This window comes from Pogona vitticeps, chromosome 4 (assembly GCF_051106095.1).
Source record: "Pogona vitticeps strain Pit_001003342236 chromosome 4, PviZW2.1, whole genome shotgun sequence".
NCBI classification, from domain to species: Eukaryota; Metazoa; Chordata; class Lepidosauria; order Squamata; family Agamidae; genus Pogona; species Pogona vitticeps.
The window spans coordinates 71789829-71813673 of NC_135786.1; the positions used below are offsets into that span (position 1 = coordinate 71789829).

Genomic DNA, 23845 nt, shown 5'->3' on the forward strand with positions numbered 1-23845 from the left:
AAATTCCAGGAAATTGCCATTGAAAGCAAAAAGCTTAATATTATTCTGTTAATGACAAGAAAACAGTCTAGATCATCTTTTGCATGCTAGAAATATGGGCTGGATGTTCAGTTCTATTAAGTTTTCACTCACTTTTCTACTGGTGCTTCCAAACACAACTCTAGTACAGTAGGGTCCATTACAACATTAAGTAAGTCCAGATACTATAATTATGCAAGGAATGTAAACTGTTTGTCATTACTTACCAATATCCAAAATACAAACATAAATACAATGATTGGCTTGGAATTTGGTTTTTATTGCAAGGTTTCCTCATGCATCATATCTGATAACTGTTACAAGTTTAATTTCTAATACAACTATCAGCATTTCATGGAATAAGCAAGAACTCTAATGTGTACAACACTGCAATGGGACAAGGATTTTCATCATCTTTGCGCTCTTTGTAAGCACATCCCCTTTCCCCCATCTTTATTTGTTTTATCCATTTTCCCAGTGACTGGTGATTCACCGTTGTGAATAGCCAACATATCTTTGGCCAACTGTGCTGCAATCCTTAAGTTGTGGATGAAACCAACCCATCAATGTCAAAATCAGAAGAGTGGTCCGGAGGACACCTATGTCATGACCATACCCTTTAATTGGAACCTTGGTTTTTTTTAACTGATTTTATTGGGCAAAATGGCATGAGAGAACATCCACTCATTCAGTGAGTATTTTCTCCTCCTACATCCCAATTCATTCTGTTCCAAAAAAAGGCCCCCAATCCTTTGCAGCAGTTTTGGCGATTTAAGGGGAAAAGAGGAATTTGTTCCCCCAGAAGTGTCCTTTCCATTATTTTTTTCAACGGTACTTAATAGATAAGACAAATAACATAGCAAGCCAAGGTACATATTTAATTTATGTGAAATTGGTCAACTATGTAAAGTGACCTACAACTTTATATTATAAAGTACAGTTAGCAAGACAGCCCTTAGAAACAAAGTGTCTACCATTAAATGTTAATTATTTACATCTAAAACTAATGTGTCAATTATAAGAGCAATATATTTAATAGGTGTTAATATGTTCATGTGCTTAATACAAATTCCAAGTGTCTTGATATTGGTAGAATTCATTCTCTTTCTATCATGCACACGCACACAGGCAGAGCATTTTATTTAAGACATAGAACATCTGTATGCTGTCCATGATTCAAAGAAGCAAGGAGACTTCTGTACACATTACCGTAATTAAAGTTGGAAGATCTTCCATTGTTTGAGGGGTTGGCAGCTGAAAACAAAATCTGAGGAAAATGTTTGTGCATGCAAAAGCATATTACCCCAGTACATGGTACTTTGGGGGTTACAACATTTCTCTAAATTAGTGGTTCTCAGCCTTGTCCCTCCATATGTTCTTGGACTAAAACTCACAGAAGTCTTCACCACTAGCTGTGCTGGCCAGGATTTCTGGGAGCTACAGTCCAAGAACATCTGGGGACTCAAGGTTGGGAACCAATGCTCGTCTAGATTATCAAGGCACACACAGAGTGGCATGAATCTTGAGAACCACCATTTTGAATTTACAATATTTAAAAAACATCATACTCATTTTCATCCAAGGAACAGCAATTGTTAAAACTCAGCTACTAAAGAACTCAAGCTGTACATTGAATTTGCCATCAACTACCCAGCTGTTTCCTTTCACTGGTGTTAGTTTTCAGCATGCAGATCCATCCATGCATCATTACTTCATAGGAAACATCAGTAATGTTCTAGCTGTGTAGCACTAATGCCTTGTAAGGGAGAGAACATTAAAAAAGTACAGGTTAGCATATGGATAGCACTACAAATATAAACTGCACTGCATTTGGATGCTATCACAGAAACAGACTGGATTTCAGATCAGTGTGGCTTCTGACTCCAGCTGAAAACATGATATACCAAACCAGGCATTGAAATAATCAAGGTTGTGGTGCACCATACAGGGTATGTGGCTCAGCAATGCTGATGGACTCCCATCGGTACATCTGATGGTGAAGAATGGTGGCAACTGCAGTGCAGCAACATCTGAAGGCCCATATGTTTCCCCCCTTCCTGGCCTACATGACTCATGATAGGAGGGAACTTCAGAATTCAAGAGCTGCATTTTATTGGTGAAGCCTCAGGTAAGAGTTAAGTTACGCCTATCATTTATGCCTTGCAATTACTAATTGGTCCAGCCCTCCTTCCATGGAAGCAGCAAAACACATAATTTGCTTACTTATTTAATTTTTATGACACCAGTATAGGTGCCCGAGGCAGTTCATAAAGAGATCCAAAACATACAGCATACAGATAAAAACAATAACTTATAACAAAAAGAACAATCAAATGTATAATAATACTAAAAGGGCTAATGTTTTAAAACACTTTAAAAATAAAATATAACAACAATAATGCTCAATTTAATTACTAAAGACTACATAAAAGATAAGGTCTTTATTATCACTGGAAAGGTATCAGAGAGGATGCCATCAATGGCTAAGCCTCCTTGCAGTCTCCCCACCATGGTATACCCCAAGGCCTTTCTTTTAGATGATTATAATGTGGTGCATTCCATTATGGATAATCCATCTGGAGTGATATTATCTTGCTGAATATATAACCAAAAGCTAGGAAGACCTATCGGATAGCATATATGTACAATGAGTTTCTAATCTGGGACTCAACATGAAGTGTGTCCCCATCCCATATTTTGAAACAGAATAAACATTAACACTGGATTCCTGAGCAGTTATGCTTGAATTGCAGTGGTGCCTCGCATGATGACGTTAATTTGTTCCGCGAAAATCGCTGTAAAACGAAAACGTCATGTGATTTTAAAAAGCCCATAGAAACGCATTAAAACCCGATTAATGCGTTCCTAGGGGTTTCAAACTCACCGTCCAGCTAAGATCCTCCATAGCGTGGCCATTTTTGCTGCCCATGCAACAAGGAATCCATGCCAGAAAACAGCAGGCGGCCATTTTTTTACCCGGCGGCCATTTTGAAACCACGGGTCAGCTGTGCAAAAATCATCGCTTTGTGATGATCGGTTACCAAAACAGGGGACCGATCATCGCAAAGCGATATTCCCTCATAGGGAACATCGTTTTGCGATCACTTTTGCGATCGCAAAAACATCGACGTAAAGCAATTTCATCGTCAAACGGAGCGCTCGTAATGCGAGGCACCACTGTATTTTCTTATACTTTCTCGGAAGTACAGTGCCCAACCTGCTTGACTGCACACTATGCCTTTGGAAAAAGATCCCTTCATTCCCATGTTTGTTACATTCATATCTCTCTCTCTCTCTCTCTCTCTGTATTTATATGTATATTTTTACTTTTTGCCTCTGTTGCAGAGTAAGTTCACATCCCCACTGAACTACAAAACAGATTGTCAGTCATTCTCTACCAAGTCAATTTCACAAACTAGTTATGACAATAAAATGGAAAAGAGGGGGGATATGTATTCTGTCTCATGCTCACTGAGATAAAGGCACTATATAAAAGTACAGTAATGATCAAACAAATACGTTGAAAAATACATGCTATCCAATTTGATACAGTGATGGCCACAGGCCATGTACCCATAAAATGTAGCCATCACGTATTTTCCTGAGCTTCCTGAGCAAGGGCCTTTCGTGACCTGGAGTAGCCACTGAAAACACTTCAAAGACACCCCTGCATAGACTGTATTGCAATAATCACAATATGGTGTAAGTACGATGCTTGCCACCAAAATCAGATCAGACATTCCAGATTCACTGATTAAGTAGGATGCAGAGGATATAAAGGAGTACCATTCTGCATGGTTTGGATAATTTCAGTCAGACTAGAATTGTAAAAGTGTTTCAAATAAACAAAGCAAGGTAAAACCCAGACCTCACATTAAAGCAAAGTAAGATTTGCCTCTTCATCGAGAAATTCCTGTTTTGCTTAACTGAGTAATTTTGGTCATGACTTCCCCACCTGTTGTACCTCTTAGGATCTTATTCAGCAAAGAAAACAAATGAAATAAAATAGTGGACAAAATCTTACTGTGCAGCTACAAGCATGTAAAAGAAAGCTGCAGAAGTGGTAGAAAAAATGTGTCAGAGTGGAAATGATATCCACAGAACACTTCTGCCAGTACAGTATAATGTGCAGTAGTTTCAACATGCACCATGTCATCAACTGCACAGCTGTGACATGAACCATACAATTGTGGTTGCCTGGGCCCAAGGCTTGGCACACTTCTGTAGATGTAACTTTACGTACACTCACTTGAACAGTATTTGAACCAATTTGTTTTATGTATCCTGGAACACCTTTTAATATTGTGATAGGTTTTGTTGTGAATACTATGATACTAATTAAGTAAAGTTCTAAGTAAGTTGAATAATTGCTGGCACTGTAAGATAAACTGATGCCTGCCTTAAACATAAATCCTCACTATGTTTCTTTTTCGGAAGAGACTGTTATTTGTATGAATTTTTGTATTGGAGCGATCTTTGTACATTGCAAAGATATTAGTGTTATCTACTAATTTATTGAGAATTAGCCAATGGTCAAGAGAAACAGATTCTCTGTCTCCTTAATTATGGTTAAAAGACTGATTAACAGTGTAAAAATAAATATCCATCCTTATATTTATCCGATGGTTTTAAAACATTAGTTTAGACCTTCAGGCATTTGCACATAGCAGTTAAATAGCAGCGCAATATGAATATTTATTTGATTTTTTTTTACTGAATTTTATTAAGAGATTTTTTTTATTTTTCACTTCCATTGTGTATGTGTTTTTCCTTCTGTAAAGTTAAGGTTTCTTTTGTCATTTTTCTATTCTTTTTGATTTGTATGATCTGTGCAATGAACTTAAAATATGCCTAGAATCATAAGATGGCATGCCAACTAACATCTCAAAAAAAAATTGAAATAAAAGAAATAAAAGCCACCCCCTTTTATTAAGCTAAAACAATGTTGTGTCTTTCTCCAAAAGGGCTCATGGGATTCTACAGAACATAAAGGTTTTGTGAATTTACCTGAAATCCAAGTGTTCTAATAGCACATAACCATCTAAGAAAAACGTAAGAAAAATTAATTGTGGTAGCAATTTGAGTTGCATACAAACCTAGAAATCACATGCCTTAAAACTAGCATTTAAATGGAAATGTACAAAAAATTGTCAGGCAATCAGTTTTCTCCATTTCAAAATATCAGATTCAAAGGTATATCCAAAAAAATGATCCCCACATCATATTTGATAGCATGATTAACTATTCTAGAAATAATATTACAGCAAAAGTCTAATTTCACAACTTGAGAAGCTCAGAATTCATCTCTGAAGTATTTATTGTGTATCGAGTCATTTATGTTTTCAAATCTGTATCCTGTTTCCCTACAAAGCCAGAGAGATCAACTGTGGTTTTGTAGGTTGTAACAATTGAGATAGCTAGTGTCTACTCATCTTATAACATGGCTCTCCCATAGATACAGCGCATGGTGTGAATTTGAAGGTCACAGATACAAAGTCACAGAACAGACTCCTCCTTGTACCTCTGGGTAGCCCTTGCCAGTTGCTGTTGACAGCAATAAACTACATGTACCAAAGGTCTGAATTGTTTAACACCAAGAAGAAACTTACATTTGCCTTCAGAATTCCGGCATAGTAGTTGGTTTCCTTCAGTAACATCAATAACTTCAAGTTGTTCTCCAGCTGTAATCTTCAAGTCCAGCTTCCCTTTGGTCAAAGTATTTGAACAGTGTGCAACTGCAGTATTAATTACTTTGATCTCTTTATCATACTGAGAAGGAGGAGGGAAATTAGTAAATTATACACATACAAAACCAGGAGTAAGTCCTATTGAAACAATAGGCTTCGACCAGATTAAACATGGGGAGGATGAGGTTGAAAGATCCAAAAGGGGGCACATACAAGAACTTTCACATATCCTGTGTATACGTCCATCTATCTGTACATATACATACCACACCCATCATTGTCATGAAGTACTTTGAAAAAGTCTCATTTTCAAAAGTTGGTTTCCACACAGCATAAGGAAGGTTATTTGGGAAATGCAAGGCCAAACCTTGATCAGTTACTTCTTTATAGCCTATTTCTGTACTTTTAACTGATAAAAGATCTACAGATTCTAGAAAGTCCTCCATGAACAGTGCATGTGATACTTTCCAACTGAAGTCCACATTTGGTCGGTTTTCAAAGATGCAGTGGCCAATGCATAAGACTGCTTGAAACCCCATGAGACCACATCAATTCTGGGGAATGAACTATATTTAGATCCACTGATAGATCCACTAATATATTTTCAAATGTTTTAATTGCTGTGGATGCTGCTAAAATAGCAATTCATCTTTTAACCAGCACTTGCCATTCTTTCAGATGGAAAAAAGGTTAATCAACCACAATTAGCATTTGCTATCCTATGGTTTGGTAAAAGGACGTCCATAATTTCATGAACTAACAAAATAAGGTTTTCAGCAAGTTAATTGTGTCATCTTGTTTCATCATGTAAAACATATTAGGTCTCAGAAAGTGGACTGAAATCCATGAAATCTCAAACAGAAATAAATCTATTAACTTCTAAGGTTCCACAAGGGTTTTTTTTAATTTGTTGTTGTACATAACAAAATTAAGGTTAGAAAAAGGAGCTAATGGAGGATCAATTAATAGAAAAATGGAGGGTTTTCATTATATATTTGAGCACTGTAAAGGTATAAGATGTAATTCAACCATTCTGTTCTGGGCATGATTTAATACTACTTTGACTAGAAGTAAAGCAATTACAATTTTTACAGTGTCTGTCTATTGTGCGTCATGCATTTATGCATATTGTTATGTCCACCATAATTTTTAAAAACTGATTGCACCGAGCCCCAAAACTCTGGACAACCTCTCCTAGCAGTTTCATGTAGATGTTGAATAAGATGGTGGACAGAACTGAAGTCTCAGAACATCACCGGCTAACAGCCAGGGTTTTGAACAGGAATCTCCCAGCATCATGTTCTGAGTTCTCTCCCCTAGGAAGGACTGGAGCCACCGTAAAACAGTGCCTCCAAATCCCATCCCAGAAAAGTGCTCCAGAAGAATACCGTTGTGAATGGTATTGAAAGCTGTTGAGAGGTCCAGCAGAACCAATGGGAACACACTCTTCAGAGCAGGCTGTTGACTGGTCATCATCCTTCTCTTGTGGTCATCTGTGTAACAGATCCTTGACCACTTGAAAGAGCTCTGCTGTATGGCTCTGTTCAGATGCAATGGCGTCAGAGAAGAATTGTGGGTTTTTTGCTGGCACCACTACCATCAATTAGCATAAATTATAACATGATTTAAACAGAACAGCGTTCTGAAATGTTGCTATGCACAGTTCTGGCAGGAGATGGCACACTGCATAGTATATTTTCATGCAACGCAAATCGGGAGCGATAGGGAACCATACTGACATCTTCCATCATCCCTTATTTTAAAGACAAACCAGCCAACCAGCCAGAGGGTGCATACCATGAACTTCTCTCTAAACAATTTTTCCTCTTTTGTCATCTTGTTATTCTTCTCCAAATTATATTTCTTGACCCTAAATAAGGTTCTTGGAGAAGAGCTAGAAAGAAAAAGATAAATATGATTTTTTTAAAAGATACATAAATTCTGTACAAACACAGGGTGCAAGTGTAATTAGTAAACTTAAGAGATGTGAAGCTTGTAAGTCAAAAGATACCTATCTGGGAATAAAGCACCATGAACTCAGTGAGATTTACTTCTATGCAGAGAAACACATATTCCACCATAAATCTCACACAACACAGTGGAAATTACTTCAAAGTAAAATTCATAGGATCACACTAAAAATGAGCTATGTTAAGCACGGAACACATACTACCTTTTCTTTTATCCCCATGACAAATGTCTGCTTTTGATTTTGATATACCTACATCTTCTGGGGCGAAACTTGGAGAAATCTAGTTTGCTTATGATCAGTGAGAGGTCTCGACTTATGTAGAAACATAGGCCAAAGGCTTGTGTAATTTTCTGAGACTAAATGCAGCTAATTGATGGGTTATCAGGGCATATCTTGGTCATATGCCTGGATCCTGGCCCAGTGGTACAACCGAGGTGTGACATGGCATCTCATTGATTAGTTTCAATTAGATGTGGCAAGTTACACAAATCTTAGGTGAACACCAGTAGCATTCCTGCTGTAAATGTTACAGACAGTATCTGTTAAAAAGACTGATTAAATATCCAACGTTTCTTTCCTTAGACTTCTGCATCATTGCTGTACCTCCTTCAGTCCTTCTTTTTGACAAGAGGAATTTTAACTTCCAGTTTTTATTAATATCTTTCTTCCTCCAGCAAGGTAGGAGTGGGGAAACGAGATGTTTTCCTAATAACATAGCCACAGCAAAATGCTGACTTGCCCAACAGACAATGAGTATCAGCAAGATAAAACAAGATACAATGCAACAACAGGCCTCATTTCATGCACCACTGAATCACAAAAACACTTCCAAATAGGAATCATGTAGTGACGGCAGCACACAGAATTTCAGTTCAATAGGTTGCAAACAGAACACCGAGCAGCCTCCATCCAGGCGTAAAGCTACAAGGTTATTTTTTGCTGGTTATTTTTAAAGTCGGTCTTAAAACAGATGCTAAAAATGGAAATTTTCTTCAAGTACCAGATGAACTTTTGCCCGGCAAAAAAGAGACATTTTTACACGTTTAACAGTTATTATCGCTGAAGAACTAGTTAATTGTTGCTAAGCTTTTTTTTTTACCTCAGGACAAAATCATAGTTCACAATATTCTCTCTCCAGGCTTATTTTGTTATCCAAGTAAATTAGGAATAGAAGAATTTGTTTTGCTTTCTGCAATGTTCACACTTAGTTTCCACATACAAATAATTCTCTCCTGCTTTTACTTCTGTTTGTGATTCTCCCCCACCCCCCAACAATATACTCTATTATATGTATGTTACGTGAATTTCTGGCAAGTGCTCTGCGCAGATAATCTTGTCATTGGACATTCATATATGGCTTGGGTAAGCCCCACACCTATTTGCAGGTACCAGAGCACAGGATGAGAAGGAATGTTCTTTTCTCTAGGAATTAATTTTCTCATCAGAATGGGGAAAAGTTAGATAGAATAGCACAGCTCCTATGTCCCCACATGTACTGGAACCGAAATTGAGACAGAAGCAGAGCCAAGCTGATATATCTCTCTGGCTCCAAGATTAAAAGAGTCATACTTGCCTTGGAGTCACATCTCTTGATTAAGGGGATGGGATGGCAATAAAGGGAACACAGTGTATAATGTAGAGTTTACAGAACTACAAGTTCCATGACTCCCTTATAAAAAGGGAAAGCTTATGAACTCATCAACTCTATGGGATAAGAACATCTGAAAAAGCAGCCTGCAAAGACATTTTAACGCCAACTCAAAATTGAGCAATAATAGATCAACCCTAACATTTCAGGATGCATGCATTTAAATTTTTTAGACCCTAATGCAACAAGGCAGCAGCTATCATAAGTTTGTACAATTTGTCCAAATTTTACCAAAATTGTTCTTGAAAGTGTGAGGACTGTCTTTCATACAGCAAGGAAATATCTCACCTAGTGAGAACAGTTTTTCATTTTCATGTGCAAGAACAAGAAAAATCCTTAACACTATCAAGGATGTCTTAATAGCACCACAGTCTGAAGAAGTAACTTTACTTTGGCAAAAAATAAATTTTGATTTAAGAGAAAACAGCCGTTATTGTTACCATTTACTTACTTTGTATCCATTTGTTCAGCGCTGACATTATTATACACTATGGTCTCCTTGGCTATAATATCTGTCACCAAAATCAAACAGTCATGGATTATTTATCACATATAAAGCACCTGAAGTTTCCAAAGTGCTGTATAAATATTAAAAAAAAACAAGAAACAGTCCCCACCCATCAATCTATAATCTAACAGACACAAAATGAAAAAAAAAATTGTAGAGGAAGAAGAGAATAAGTCCATTCAAATATCAGCTCTTAAAAGTAACCGTGTGGCCCCAGTTAGTTCTAGAAGGCATAACACAGACATTACATCTCCAAGCCAGCAATTCTCCCTCTGTCGACGCTAAAACAGCTTATTTCAGAAGCATCCCATTCTTGGAATATTCAAGAATATGTCAGTGTAGTCACCAAAATATTTAAAGATCAAAGACTTCCCAAGGTCTTATGCCACAGGGTGCCCACCACACAAGTCTGTGGGCTGCATGCAGCTCCCCTTGGTTCTGCAGTTTTCCAGCCCAAGACTGTAATGGCTGAAATCTGGTAGCACATCATGCTGCCAAGTTGCAGGCTCAAACTGCCAGCAAGCAAAAAAGAAAGGAAGGAAGAGCTTAATTTAAATCAAGTGACCACATCAAGACATCTGGAGACCCATTTTCTAACTCCTACATCCTCCAGGAGCCAAACAAACTGCAAATACTGTATTGGGGGAAGTGGAAGATGTTGGAAAGGGAAAGGAAAAAAGCAAAGCAAAGCAAAGAAAAAAGCAAAGCAAAGAAAAGCAAAGAAAAGCAAAGAAAAGAAAAGAAAAGAAAAGAAAAGAAAGAGGGGGCAGAAAGGCCAATTGCAGCTCCAGGATGCTTTGACAAATTGCTTATATGGGATTAATGGTGGAAGGTGTGGCAACAGCTGTTGTAGGCTGCAATTCCCAATAAAGAATTAACTCTAATGCAGAGTAATAGATATGAGGCAACATATTCTAAAAAATGATAGAATGCAGTTTAGACAGTTACTGAAGATAGGTAGAGGAGCACCTCAGTACTTATCTATAGCAAAGCATCACAGGGGAGCTAGTCCCTCCTTTTAAGAGAGGGGGGTTTGACAATTGAATATATAAGCTTACCTAGGTTTGGTGCAGAACGGGATAGGTTGCTGAGATGGAAAAACAAAAAAAGAGCATGCATCGTTTATGAATGACAGCACTGATAGCACGCAGATACAATTAAAGTTCAAATCGGATTTTATCTGTGTACATATCTTTTGGAATGTACTTAAAATATCCTTCAAACTTTTAAAATGCAGAAATAGGTGTTTGTTTTGTTAGAGAAAAATCACTTTGTGGAGTCAGGTGGCAGATCCATTTGGTAGTTAATCAAATAATTTAATGAAAAGTCACTCTTTAACCCAAATATAAAATACGTACCGGGCATTGTCTTTCAATTGTGCATTTTTTATTTTGAATTTTCCTTTCTTGAACAATTTTCCAAACCCCTTTAGTTTTTCGACTTTAGCATCTCTAGGTTAAAAAAAAGAAAGAAATCAAAATGCAAACACCCTTTACCATTTATTAAAGTAACATTGATAGAATGACTAGGATTGGCAAAAGGACGTAACCCTAAATATGGTAAATAAGAACCTACTGTACAACACTTCAGTATCATGGGATATAATACTTGCAACCAGTTTAAGAGGGACAATTCATGTGCATACCAGGAAAAGACAAGACTAAATGTAAAAAGAAAAAACAACACAATAGTGCAAGGAAAAGTGGAAGGCAGCAGGGAGATGTGAACACAGACCATAGAATGGATTGACTCAATGAAGGAAGCTGTGCCTTTTGAAAGACCTCAGCAGAGTTGTTAATACGATTGTTGGGATGGCACTGATTCATTGGGTCATCATATGTAAGAAGACAATAATAGTTTACGAAATCTTTAGAAAGGATTTGAAAACTCTGTAGTGCAGAACTCCAAATGGCAAATCCATGTTCAGAGAAAGACTGTGAGAACGCAGAAATGAAGCCTTATCTTGCAGTTTCCCTGCAATGCGATTTGTCGCTTTTGCTTTGCTGACTGAACTTGCTTTCTTTGTTGCTACTGTTGATGAGGCGAGGCTAAAATTTTGGAAATCATGTGGGAAATCAGTGCTGGCTCAAATATTAATATTAAAGGGTTAAAAGATAAATCATTTCATTAATATTGGCATCAAGAGAGTTTATAAAATGAATGTGCAAGTCAATTAATTTGTTGTTTCATTTAAAAATGTTAGCATGGGTGGTAATGAATCAAACTGATGAGAAATTTTAATCATTGCCCAGAATCCTATTGGTTATTTGTGCCAGCATAAGCACAATGGCATAATTGCCACTAGCTAACAAGTCACAAAACAATTGTGTATGTGGGTGAGTGATAAGGGACACAAGCAGCAACTCAGTGAATAATGGTAATTTACCATTGTAATTTATGCCCATGCTCACATGCATAAGTATTAGAACTCTGATCTCTTATTAAAATAGTGTTGATGTCTAGTCCAGCAAGGCAAGTCTTACATCAGAAACTGTCTGTTACATGTGCATTTACCCTGTGAAACAGATTGACTTAGTGCCAGGCCATAAAGTATATGTGTATCACAATAGCATTGTTTAATGCCTTCATTAAACAGTGAGATTTAGAACACAGGCCTAAATCTGACAGCTGGCCCCCATTAAAGTAGACTAACTGGCCAGAATCTTGTTGCACAAGCCAGGAGATTACCCTGTTAAAGCCAATGGAACTTTTACAAAGAAATACTGGAGACTTCCTTTTACAGGCACTGAAAAAGCGGAACCTCTCATGGGACATGAACTTTAACATGAGAGAGACGAGACACCAGGATTCTGGTCACTGAATCAGTGAGATTTATATTAAATATTGAATTATCATTCAATATTTAGCCAACAGCATCCCAGCCAGTATCTCAACGTAGTAAGACACACTAGAGTAGGCCTATTGAATCAGTGGAACTTACAGACTCACCAAATTCCTACTTATTCAATGGCTCTACTCTAGTGTGATTTACTATGATAAGCAACAGAATTTCAGCCAATGAGTCTACTCTAGGATTAGAAATGGATGTGGGCCAGTATAAAGATCTTCTGACCAGCGCCCTGATGCAGTGAAGTCTTTCCAAAGACACTTTTGAGACATTGCAAAGTTAATTTACCTCATGAATCTCTTTTTCTGCTATGTTTATAGATTTGCACTGAGTTAGAGTTACACAGATATATACATTTTATATGCCAACAACACAGTCTGGATAAACAACGCTTCAAATAATGTGTTTTAATGCAACATATGTTATGCCTTTGAAAGGCAATGTGTCAGTGTGACAAGTACATACATAACACAGGGCCCATCATCAAGGGCAGAAGACTGGCCACACTTGCCTGGCAAGTGTGAAATGTCCAGGTTTTTACCTGGGTAATATGTGGAAAGGTTCAGGCATACAGATAATAGAGAGGCAACTTCTTGTGAGATCAAAGGGAGAGACAGAGAACTCACTCTATTTTGGATGATCCATAACCTTCATTTTGAATATCCTCATACGTTTCTTCATAGGCATCACCTGCAAATTAATAAACAGAAAGAGGTACCTTCAATTCATGGCAAGAATATAGAATTCTAGTAAAAAAAAAATAGATGCTCAGACCTATCTCAGAAGTACCATATAGAATTTTGTATACTCAATTACCATCAAAAGACTTGGAAAAAATATTCGAGTCTGGAATGGTTATTTTTTTTTAGACTGCTAACTTTCTGAATCTCCCTGTCTTCATTTCCCCTGTAGTCCATAAAGATAACTGTCCCAGGCTTACAGAGGCATGGCGGTTTTGAATGCATAAAACATTACTTCACACAATTTTATTCTGGATCCCAAAAAGATGAACAGCTAAAGCCCAAGTGTTCCTCCCTCCTTCAGAATTGAATGTTTCTATGCTGTTAGTCATTCTGATAGATAATGAGATATAGATACAGAAAATAGGTTATGAAAGGGATTGAAGCAGTGAAGGAAGGAACAGGTAACTTTCAAATCCACAATATCTACAAGAAGAAATGCCCCCAAATCTTACACAAATAAAAGGAAATTGCTATTGGAAGGTCACTGAGCATTGAATTATTACTGAATCTATAAATTCCGACATAAGGACATGTTAAATGGGCTATACCTATATGGTACAGTAACTAGTTTTCAAAAAACACTAACCTATCTTAATAAGCTTTGCTAATACTATACAGTCCATATATTCTTTGTCCAAAAGTCTATAAAATTAGTGAACCAGAAGAGCAGACTAAAACCTACCACTATTCCTGCCATGAAACATCAGCATAAAGTTACATTAAAAACAGTGATGACCATGACTTCAGCTATTGCACACAGAATTGCTACTATTAAGTATTATAATGGGTAAATCAGTTTCTCATAAAAGGACCACTTTTTCCAGATAGGCTGGAAAGTATCTGTGCTTAGCTATAAAGCTTACTGAGCGACCTAAGGCCAATTGCTATCTCTTAGCTTAAAATGGTGGCAGTGTAGAACCAGGTATGCAATCCTGACCTTAAATTAAAGAAGCGGTGTATTTAAAAAATCGTGAATCACTGAAGGTCACAGATAGATCCAGAAAGAGGAGGAGAAGTAAAAGGAGGAGGAATGTCCCAAAGATGGCATGCATCTTCTTGGAAAGGAAGGAGTATGATTTAAGCCTTGAGAGCCTACCACATCTGTCTGTCCATCTGTCTATGGACCGGTCTCTCCAAAAGGACCCAAGGTGGCTTACGTCATTAAAGCAATATTTAAAAGCTAAAAACAGCAAGTATATAAATATTTAAAAAGAACTACACAAACATTATATTAAAGTGATAACTAAGATCAATTAGTTAAAACAACAGAGCACAACAATCCATTTAAAACCCCTCTCAGACTACCAGTCATTAAGAAAAAGGTCTTTGCCTGCCTGTGGAAGGACATACAACAAAGATGGAGCCATACAATTCGATACAGGATCACTGGATAGAGGAGAAATGCCCTAGAACAAATTATTCTGCTACACAAGGAAAAGACATAGAATAGGAATTCCAGTTTCACCGATTAATTACCAATCCATTGGTTGGTACCCACTAACTTGGTTCTTAAGAATGACATGATGCTGGATTGACAAAGGATTCCAGAACAAGAATGTGGATACCACCACACTATCCTGTATACACCAATTTAGAAAACGAGCATGGGTCACACCTGCTTAATATTTGGATGGGATACAAGAAGCTCAGTGCTTATGACAGGTACATTAAGTACAACCATGGAAGCTGTACTCTTATTAGTAGCGTGCCCATATTTCAGATGGAGATAGGGCTGGAGTTGGTAAGAGTTAAAGGTTGAAGAGAGATTTGACCTAGGATGCCCTACTCATGCACTTAATCACTACTACATCTGCTTTTGAAGGAGAATTTTAGGTGGCTTTTCCAGTTAAATGCATTACAAATATGAAATGTTTGGTTGGATCATAAGACAAAAGCAAGTTCAGGGTGTCTTATACAAGTCAAACATAGAGAATATGGCGCTTGAGATCCCAGAGTTACAAATTCAGCTGCAAGTGAACTGTGTTACTGTATTGGAAACTTTTTGTAAGTAGCTATGAAAAGTAACACTTGATAGTCAGTGCTCCTATTTAGGCAGACACACTAAGGGCTCAATCATACTTGCCAAAGGAATCCCAGTTATACCGTTTTTGCCATTATTTGAATTGTTTCAAAAAAATTTCATTCACACGATGCACAGCTAACATAGATTTGCCTCAGCAATTGGTTTATTTCCTCCTTGATGGGAGGGTTATTTTAAAATGTACTAATCATGTATCAATCCATTCCTTATTATTTCAGTGTGAATATTGCTGTCAATTTAGAGATATGCAGGGAAATAAGGAAGGGGGATGAATAAGTAAAGGAGGGAAGGGGAATGGGGAGGAGGAGAAGGCTCAAACCACTGCATTGATATATCACTTTTGTAATAATTTTTAAAAGGACAAAAGGAGGTTTGATTGCCCCCCAAGAAACAGTAGAGAAAATGAGTAGATAGAAAATTTAAAAGCAGTATAGCCTGCTATACTGGTTCAAATAGAAAGAAATACAGCAATGCTGTTCAAACCAATGTAAATTCTCCTACCAGTATATATACTGCGTGACCACAGGGGGGAAAAATATGTATCGGTACAAGAAAGAGATGAAAATAATCAGTGTAATTGGGGTTCTTTTCCCATGTGCGACTGAACCCTAAATTTAGTGATTGGGGAGTGCAGAAAGTTCCCTGGAAGCTTGGGAGACTTTTTCAAGACTTAAGATTAGCTCTGAATAAGTCCTCTCTGCAACCACATAACTGGCACATTTTGTTCATGTTATATTTATTTTAAAATGTGTTACTTTCACACTTACAGGTATCTGAAGCAAATGAGCGATGGGCTTCACAGGCTTGCCTGCAACAGAAAAAATGTTCAAAAAGAATAGTATCAAAAACATGCTTCAGATGCTAAAAGGCATATTCAATTTTTCAAAAGCTTAAACTGACACTTAGATACTCTATTCCTGCAGAGCACTCACAGGTCTCTCTGTATTCCTTCCACATCATCGTACATATCCTCCATCGGCTGCTCCAATTTAAGGGGTCTTGAGTCTAGGCTTGCTTGCTCTTCATCTATTTTCAAGGTTTCTGGGCACACATAGCCATCTGAAAATGGAGCAGAATTATACTTTACAAGCTCTCCAGAATGTATGCAAAGGGATAAAATACCCGAATAGATTGAGACTGAAGAGATAAGATTGAATTGTTAAGTAAATTCCAATGAACCTGATGGGACTTCTGAGCAAACATGTGTAAAGTTGTGTTGTAGGCCCTATTCTTTTACAAGTACAAAAGAAGTTATGAACAATATAGTGTCTTAACAAAAATATGAATACTGTAGATGGGTGCAAATTCAATACAGATATCTGGCACTGTATGAATCGTTAATATATTCCTGGGAAGAGGTGCATGGTAGGGACCACAGTTCTAAGATTCAAATACAGAGATGGGCATGAATGGGAAAAATGATGAATCAGGATGGTTCATGGTTAACAATGGACCACGAACTGACATGAACCCCTGGAAAAATGAACCTGTTCGTGGTTCATTTTTTTCTTCTGTGCCCAGTGGGAGTGGAACTTACTGCCTCCACCCCTGTCTTCTCCCTGCCCCCTTCCTTCCTGACCTGCCTCCCTGCCACCTCCTCTGCCTTGTCCTCCCCCACTGCCACCACCATCTTCAGAGAGAGCATCTTAGCTTCCCTTCCAGGAGCCAGGTTTGTTGTCTCTGTGCATGTGCACACCTATCACCGGGAAGGGAGGCTGGGTCACTATCTCTGAAGATGGCAGCAAGAGGAGGACCAGGTAGGGAGGTGACAGGGCAGCAGGGAGGGGAAAGTGGGCATCCATTTTGCCAAAGTAAAATGAAGCACCAAGTGGGGAAAAAATTGGTGCTACAAAATGAGTTGCATGAACCGAACCATGAAGTAGCCCAGTTCATGGTTTTCCCCCCACAGTTCCCAGTTCAATTCGTGCCCATCTCTATTCATGTACTTTGCATGCAGGAGGTTCCAAAAATCAGCTCCTGGTGTTTCCAGTTAAAAGCACATCTTTTCATTTCCAGCTGAAACTGGAATAGAACTCCTTTTTACAAGTTCTCCCGAATGCATGCAAAGGGATATAATGCCTACCAAAAATGCAGCAGTGAATTCTGTGTATATCAGAGAAAACCACCATGACTGACAACTTCTCTGTGCATGCCTCCTAAAAAATCTGATGCTAAATCAAGAGCCAAACAGAATTTTCAGTCATTGCTGTCCACTGTGCCTCCTGAAAGGTGAAATATGGATGCCATATTTCATTGAACAGGAGCATAAGTGTGTTCCCAAACAGCGATGCGTTGAAAGTCGGTCTCAGCAGAACTCAGAATCATGCATGTTAAATCCAGGAAGAGATGTTCAAAGGGAGCACTCCTGGGGTGACAGCAAGCGAAAGGGGCACATTTGTCACACCTAGCACTCTGCTGCACAAAGCAACTGTATTAGCATATCTTACTGCAGGACTAGCACTGAGGATTTGGCAACATATGCCTTGCAAAAAAAAGAGCAACTTTCAATTTACTCCATAAAAAAATAAGAAAAGCAAAAACTTGATGAAGAAAGTGTAATTACACAAGAGGTACCTTTATTATGAACAACAATAACAAAACAACAACAACAACAACAACAACAACAAAAGATTGTGCTGGGGACATTTATTGGTTTCAGTGTTTTGAAGCCAAAGCAGTTACGCTTAAAGCAATGGTACTTCAAGCAACAAATTGGAAGCTGAAATGGTTTCCTATTGTCACCCCAGAAAGGAACAAGACCCCAGCTTTGAATGCCTTTTATAAACCATTCTCTGTCCTTCAGGTAGATTCCTAGTGGGCTCTTGAGCATCCTAACCCTTCCCAACAAAGCCAAGAATCTCAGTTCCATTTTCTCACTACTCTCATAGCTTTCAGTGCGAGTCACAAATGCATCTGAGATATGAATGAGGCTTTCACATTTCAGTGTTTATACTTGAAGGAGATGTAACCATGTGAAACAAACCGAGCTCCCAACTCACAAACACTGGGAGACTCTTTTGTATTTGAAAAGCAAAGCCATTAGCAAAAGAAGCTAAGGAGGTTTACAAAGAGCATACACCTCTGGAAGAAGTTAAAGCCTTTTGCCAATAAAACTCCCAAATCTAAGGGATAAGGAGGAAGGTTTACTCTTTGAATGACAAGACAAGGTCAGTTTTTTTCACAGCAAGACCTTTAGAAAGATTTAGGAAACAAGAACTTTTTCTGTTCTTATGGGATAACCTTGTAGTGATCCCTTGTTTATTCTATTAAAGAAAGATAAAGTAATATCTGGGTTCATCTCAGACTGCTCTCAAAATTAAGTAACAGGTATCTTTACTATTGTGCAGTCATGGGTCCACATTAAAACAATAGAACACTAAAACCAGAACAATAAAACAATAATTTAATATCTAAAAGAATGTAGTCATTGTAAATGATAATGCCTTTTTATGCAACAACAACAAAAAACGTAACCACAGACATTGTGATTGATTGGTTTATACCCGCCAACAAATATGCCAGATACAAGGAGAATGGCGTTCCAGACATTTCATCAGGATAGGACAGCAAAATCTGTTACACTCTTCTCTGTGGAGGTTTCATTCAAAAAAGACATGTGCTAATTCTCAAAAGAATATTCCTGTATCGTTTCAGATTGGTCAAAGAGTTACACACATATTATCTGGGATCCTTACAACATTTAAGGCAAGGGTGGGGAACTGGTTTTTAGGAAATCCTCACTCTTCTGATCGCAGATAATGTTGAGGGTAGATGTCACTCAACATCACAGGTGCCTCAGGTGGCATTCACAGCTGAGAAGGAGGATCTGCCTTTGCTCCTTTTGCATCTTGCTTTAAGACACGGATGTGCAAAGTGGACCCTTGCTGTCAAATGTAACCCAGCAGGGCTGTGTTTGTGCCTCCTCCATCATTCCCTTCCAAAAAGTTGCATTGCCGCTCCAAAGAGCCTTAGGATGGATGGTTTGCCTTTGAAATAGATCTCAGGGCAAATCTGTGCTTTTTAAAACCTGAAGAGTCCTAGTTTTCAAAACATTTTGTGTATGTGCATGTGTATGTGTATATGTAGGTTGTTTCTGAGTTAGTTATTTGTTTGTTTGTTTGGGGTTGGGTGGGAAGGGCATTTTGGGCTGTGTGTGCAGTTCCTGGAGATTCCTTCAGCAGAAAAGCTGGTCCCTGAGCCAATTTCCCACTCCTGCTTTAAGGCAAATCAGTATTCTCATGACTCATATCGCACACAGAGGCTAAAATCCTTCACAAAATTATGCAAACGGCATAACCTTTATATGCAAAGTGCCATAATGAATCTCCACAGGCATCATCTGTTGCATGCCTATGGAAGTTTCTTACCTTATGGCAATTTGCTTCCAAAGTTCACTCTGTCTACATAACTTCACAACAGGATTTCAAGCCATACAGTCTAAAGCCAGAACTGAATGGTTTATATTCTTCCTGCCAAAACAAGACCAGAAGCAAATGGCAGTACTTTCAGCTTTACTCTAAGATCCAACATTAGAGTAAAGCTGAAAAAGAACACTAAAAGACTCATAATGCCAAAATTTAATATAGACAAGTTTCCCGATGAAGCTAAAGTTCACATAAGAAACAGATTTGAATTACTAAAACTCAAATGACCATAAACCAGAAGAACTGTGGATTGAAATCACAGATATTATTAGGGAAGAATGCAAAAGGACAACTTCTGTAGTAAAAAAGAAAAGAAAAATCGACATAATGATGGAGCAAATACGCTTGTAAAGGATGAGCAAGAAATAAAAGTAAAAACTGACAGGAAAGAGGTCTGAATCCTGAATATAGCTTTTCACTTATAGTCATGTAGCTATCCAGAGACAAAGACAACTATTATAATAGCCTGTCCAATGAAATAGAAGAAAAAATAAAAGGGGAAAAACCAACAGGGAAGCACAATATCTGACTAGGACCAAATAAAGAAAAGGGGGAAACAGTATAATGAAGATCTGTACAGAAGAAATAAAAGGATGACAGACTCATTTGAAGAGGACTTCTATGATGAAGAACCTGCAATTCTAGAAAATAAAGCTACCCCAAAAGCACTAGGAAGAAAAAAATGGCAGGAGTAGATGGGATACTGATGGAAATACTTCAAGACATAGAGACTGAATCTGTTAAAATCCTAACAAGAATATGCCAACAAATATAGACAGATGGCATACAAACAAAGAATAGTGCACAGACTGGAAACGTTCAATAGACATTGCAATCCTTGAGAAAGGAGATGCTAAGGAGTGCAGTAACTATAAGACCATTATCTAATTTCCCATGCAAGCAAAGAGATGCTCAAGATATTCAACAATACTTTGACTTTATATGTTCTATCTGGCTCACAACTAGTTAGTGTGCTAATCAGAATTACTTGGGACTCTTCATCGAAACCTTTGCTGAAGCCAAGATATATTACATCTACAGCATTCCCACCATAAAAAAAAAACTTCAACAACTATCTGGATTTCTGACTTACCAACAGAACTTAAGACTGAAGTTCTATGGACAGTTGCCTGGGTACAAGTCACACAGGAAATTAAGAATAAGACTATAGCAAGAAGGTACTCACAATTTCCATCTTTTGTTACTTCTTCTTCAGGGAAAGATGATGTGGTCTCCTCTTGAAGCCGGTACTTCTCACCTCTACATTCTCCATTTATTTTTGGTTTAGTGAGCACTCTATCATGGCTACTAATCTAATAGCAAACATGTTGATATTCAGGTTAGAGTAGTTTCAATATATTTCTTGCCCAATTCATGCTACAAGAAGGAATAGGTTAATGTTATTACATCAGGAACTCTGGGGTCAGATCCCTTATGTTTTCTCATTCAGGCAGCAACTAGAAATCAAACTGCTTAACACCAGCAAAATGGCTTGATCAGATGTCTTCCAACCAGTGCACATAATGTAACTATTTCCATATAAAAAGACAACACATTCTAGAGGCTGAGATCCTATGAACATTTCTTCAGAGAAAATTTCTGAACCTCATCCCCAGTAACACTCATCTTATACTTAGTCCCGGGAAGGGACACAGCTCTATGATACATACACACACTTCTATGTACATGCTATATATAGAAATATTGCCTATTTTTAATGGTTTAAATGTTTTTTTTAAATATTGTTGTACCCTGCTCAGAGACCATTGGTAATGGTGCAGCTAAAAAAATCTTGCAAATAAATAAATAAATAAATAAATAAATAAATAAATAAATATATATATATATATATATATATATATATATATATATATATATATATATATATATATATATATATATATATATATATATATATATATATATATATATATATATATATATATATATATATATATATATATATATATATATATATATATGTACAATGATTTGCATGTTCAGTCAAAAGGATTACATTATCCTGCCACATTTCTGAGAAAGCTGGCAGCCACCCTTTGGAGCCTCAAATAGGAAACACATCCTGATGCAATATACACTACTATTTGAAATCTAAGTCATCTTCAAGCAATTATGCATTATCATCAGAAGATGCTCATTTAGACAACAGTTTTCCCTCACTCCAGATATCACCATGACTTTTGGTCCAGATTTTTATGATGTTCAACAGCATAGATTTCTAATGGTACATGGCTTAGTGTAACACTGAGAAGGAAGCTGTAACAGATTAGCTCCAGGATCAGCGGCCCAGAAGAAGATCTGAGTAGTTTCCCACAGTGGAAGCTTTTGCTCTGCAGAATGTTATGGAGAACTTGAAGCAACCACAGATGTGCTGAGAAGCACAGCTGACTTTCTTCCCCCGCTTTCATTGTTCCCGAAGTAACTAGAGAGTTACATAACTCTCTGATTAAATAGTCTATCACGCAATTGTACTTTAAATCTTGTTTTAAAATAACCACAATATAGTATTATACGTAAAAGCAAAGTAGAAATAGAAAATTTTAAAAGAAAAAAATGTGATAGCACCTTAAAGACTAACTTATATAGCTTTCGTGGACAAGTCTGATCAATTATATTTAAATATAATATATTTAATGTGAGCTTTTGTGGACAAGTCCACTTCATCAGATACGTCCACAAAACAAGTCCACTTGATCAGACTTGTCCACGAAAGCTCACATTAAAAAAATATGAAAGTTAATCTTTAAGGTGCCACCACATTTTGTCTTTTTAAAAAAACTTTCTATTTCTATTTTGCTTTTACCTATAATTCTTGCACGGACTAACAAGGCTACCCCTTCTACAACTACCATAACATAGCAGTCCCTTATTTCCCTAATATTCCTCTATTTAAATATACCTTGACTATTTCTTTAGCTTGTTTTGTTGTTTCAGGATTCCAGAGTGGTCCTCTCCCTTTTGTATCCTCTGTTCCAATGCTGAAACATTAACAGATTACACCATGATAAGCATTACTGACATGCACAACCAACAGTAGGTCCTCCCCTTCCCATTTCACATTTTCAGATAAGATAAGCTTGCCAATCTCTTCTTAATGGCCCTGGTTGACATTCAGGAGATAGAAGTTACTCAGGCATTCATCTGATATAAATAAGGGGTCACTGGCAGATTACTAGCATGTTACCAGAGCTAGCATACACAATGCTGAGTTAAGAGCTAAATTGAAATTACCATCATAATCCCATGTAATGACATATTTCCCAGCTCCTGTTTACAGAAGGCTTAACAAATCACCATGGGCTTGCCTTCTTCATCCCAAGCTCCCATGCTAAAAGTGAAGTTTCTAATTTTACAAAATGGCATTTTCCCAGCATTTTGGGGATAACATTACGATTGGTATAGTGTACATAATTATAACAGTCTTATCAGTTTTATGGAGAAACACCAGAAGCTATATAAATGCACACAATTCTTGGATCTTTTGGAAGATATTCCCCCCTCCTTTTTTGTTACTGTTTTATTTTGTTTTCTGTTTCTTTGCATTGATTGTTATAGTTTTCTTCGTCTCTATATGCAAATCTCTGAAAAGTTGCATTTAGGATTCAGGCTTCATTTCAGCAACTTTTGTTTTTGCTTCTCATTTGTCATAAACGATTTTGAGAGTTTCCTTAGCCATCCATTGAGGCTTTTCTTTTCTTTTGAGTACTGGAATAGTCTCTTTCCATTCTTCTCTGATAATATTTCTGGTGTCAATCCACCATTATTCTGGATCATGGTCAACTGAATTTAATAATACAAACCTGTTCTTTACATGACCTTTAAATTCTTCAGGAATATTATTTAAATGCATATTCTGTCAATATGATTGCAGCGTTTTACAGTTTTACTCTTATTTGGGATATAAACAGTTCATGATTGTATCACGGTCCACTTAC

The 23845-nt window shown here is 37.3% G+C and overlaps 1 protein-coding gene across 5 annotated transcripts in view; it reads right to left on the minus strand.

Moving 5' to 3' along the window:
- Window positions 1-277: 277 nt before the first annotated feature.
- The window catches only part of FYB2 (FYN binding protein 2), a 49953-nt gene continuing 26385 nt past the window's right edge, over window positions 278-23845 (minus strand). For 2 of the 5 annotated variants that reach the window (XM_078392913.1, XM_072997666.2), the window contains 12 exons: window positions 22810-22888; window positions 21076-21202; window positions 16398-16524; window positions 16233-16273; window positions 13308-13371; window positions 11192-11284; window positions 10892-10920; window positions 9777-9837; window positions 7503-7599; window positions 5628-5787; window positions 5026-5059; window positions 278-1774 (listed from right to left, as the gene is read on the minus strand). In XM_078392913.1, the coding sequence (XP_078249039.1) occupies window positions 1768-1774; window positions 5026-5059; window positions 5628-5787; window positions 7503-7599; window positions 9777-9837; window positions 10892-10920; window positions 11192-11284; window positions 13308-13371; window positions 16233-16273; window positions 16398-16524; window positions 21076-21202; window positions 22810-22888 (919 nt within the window). In that variant the 3' untranslated portion in view covers window positions 278-1767. Of the gene's footprint in view, window positions 1775-2505; window positions 2643-4817; window positions 5060-5627; window positions 5788-7502; window positions 7600-9776; window positions 9838-10891; window positions 10921-11191; window positions 11285-13307; window positions 13372-16232; window positions 16274-16397; window positions 16525-21075; window positions 21203-22809; window positions 22889-23845 lie in introns of those variants that run through there. The other 3 variants (XM_072997669.2, XM_072997668.2, XM_072997667.2) reach the window with 2 other exon arrangements.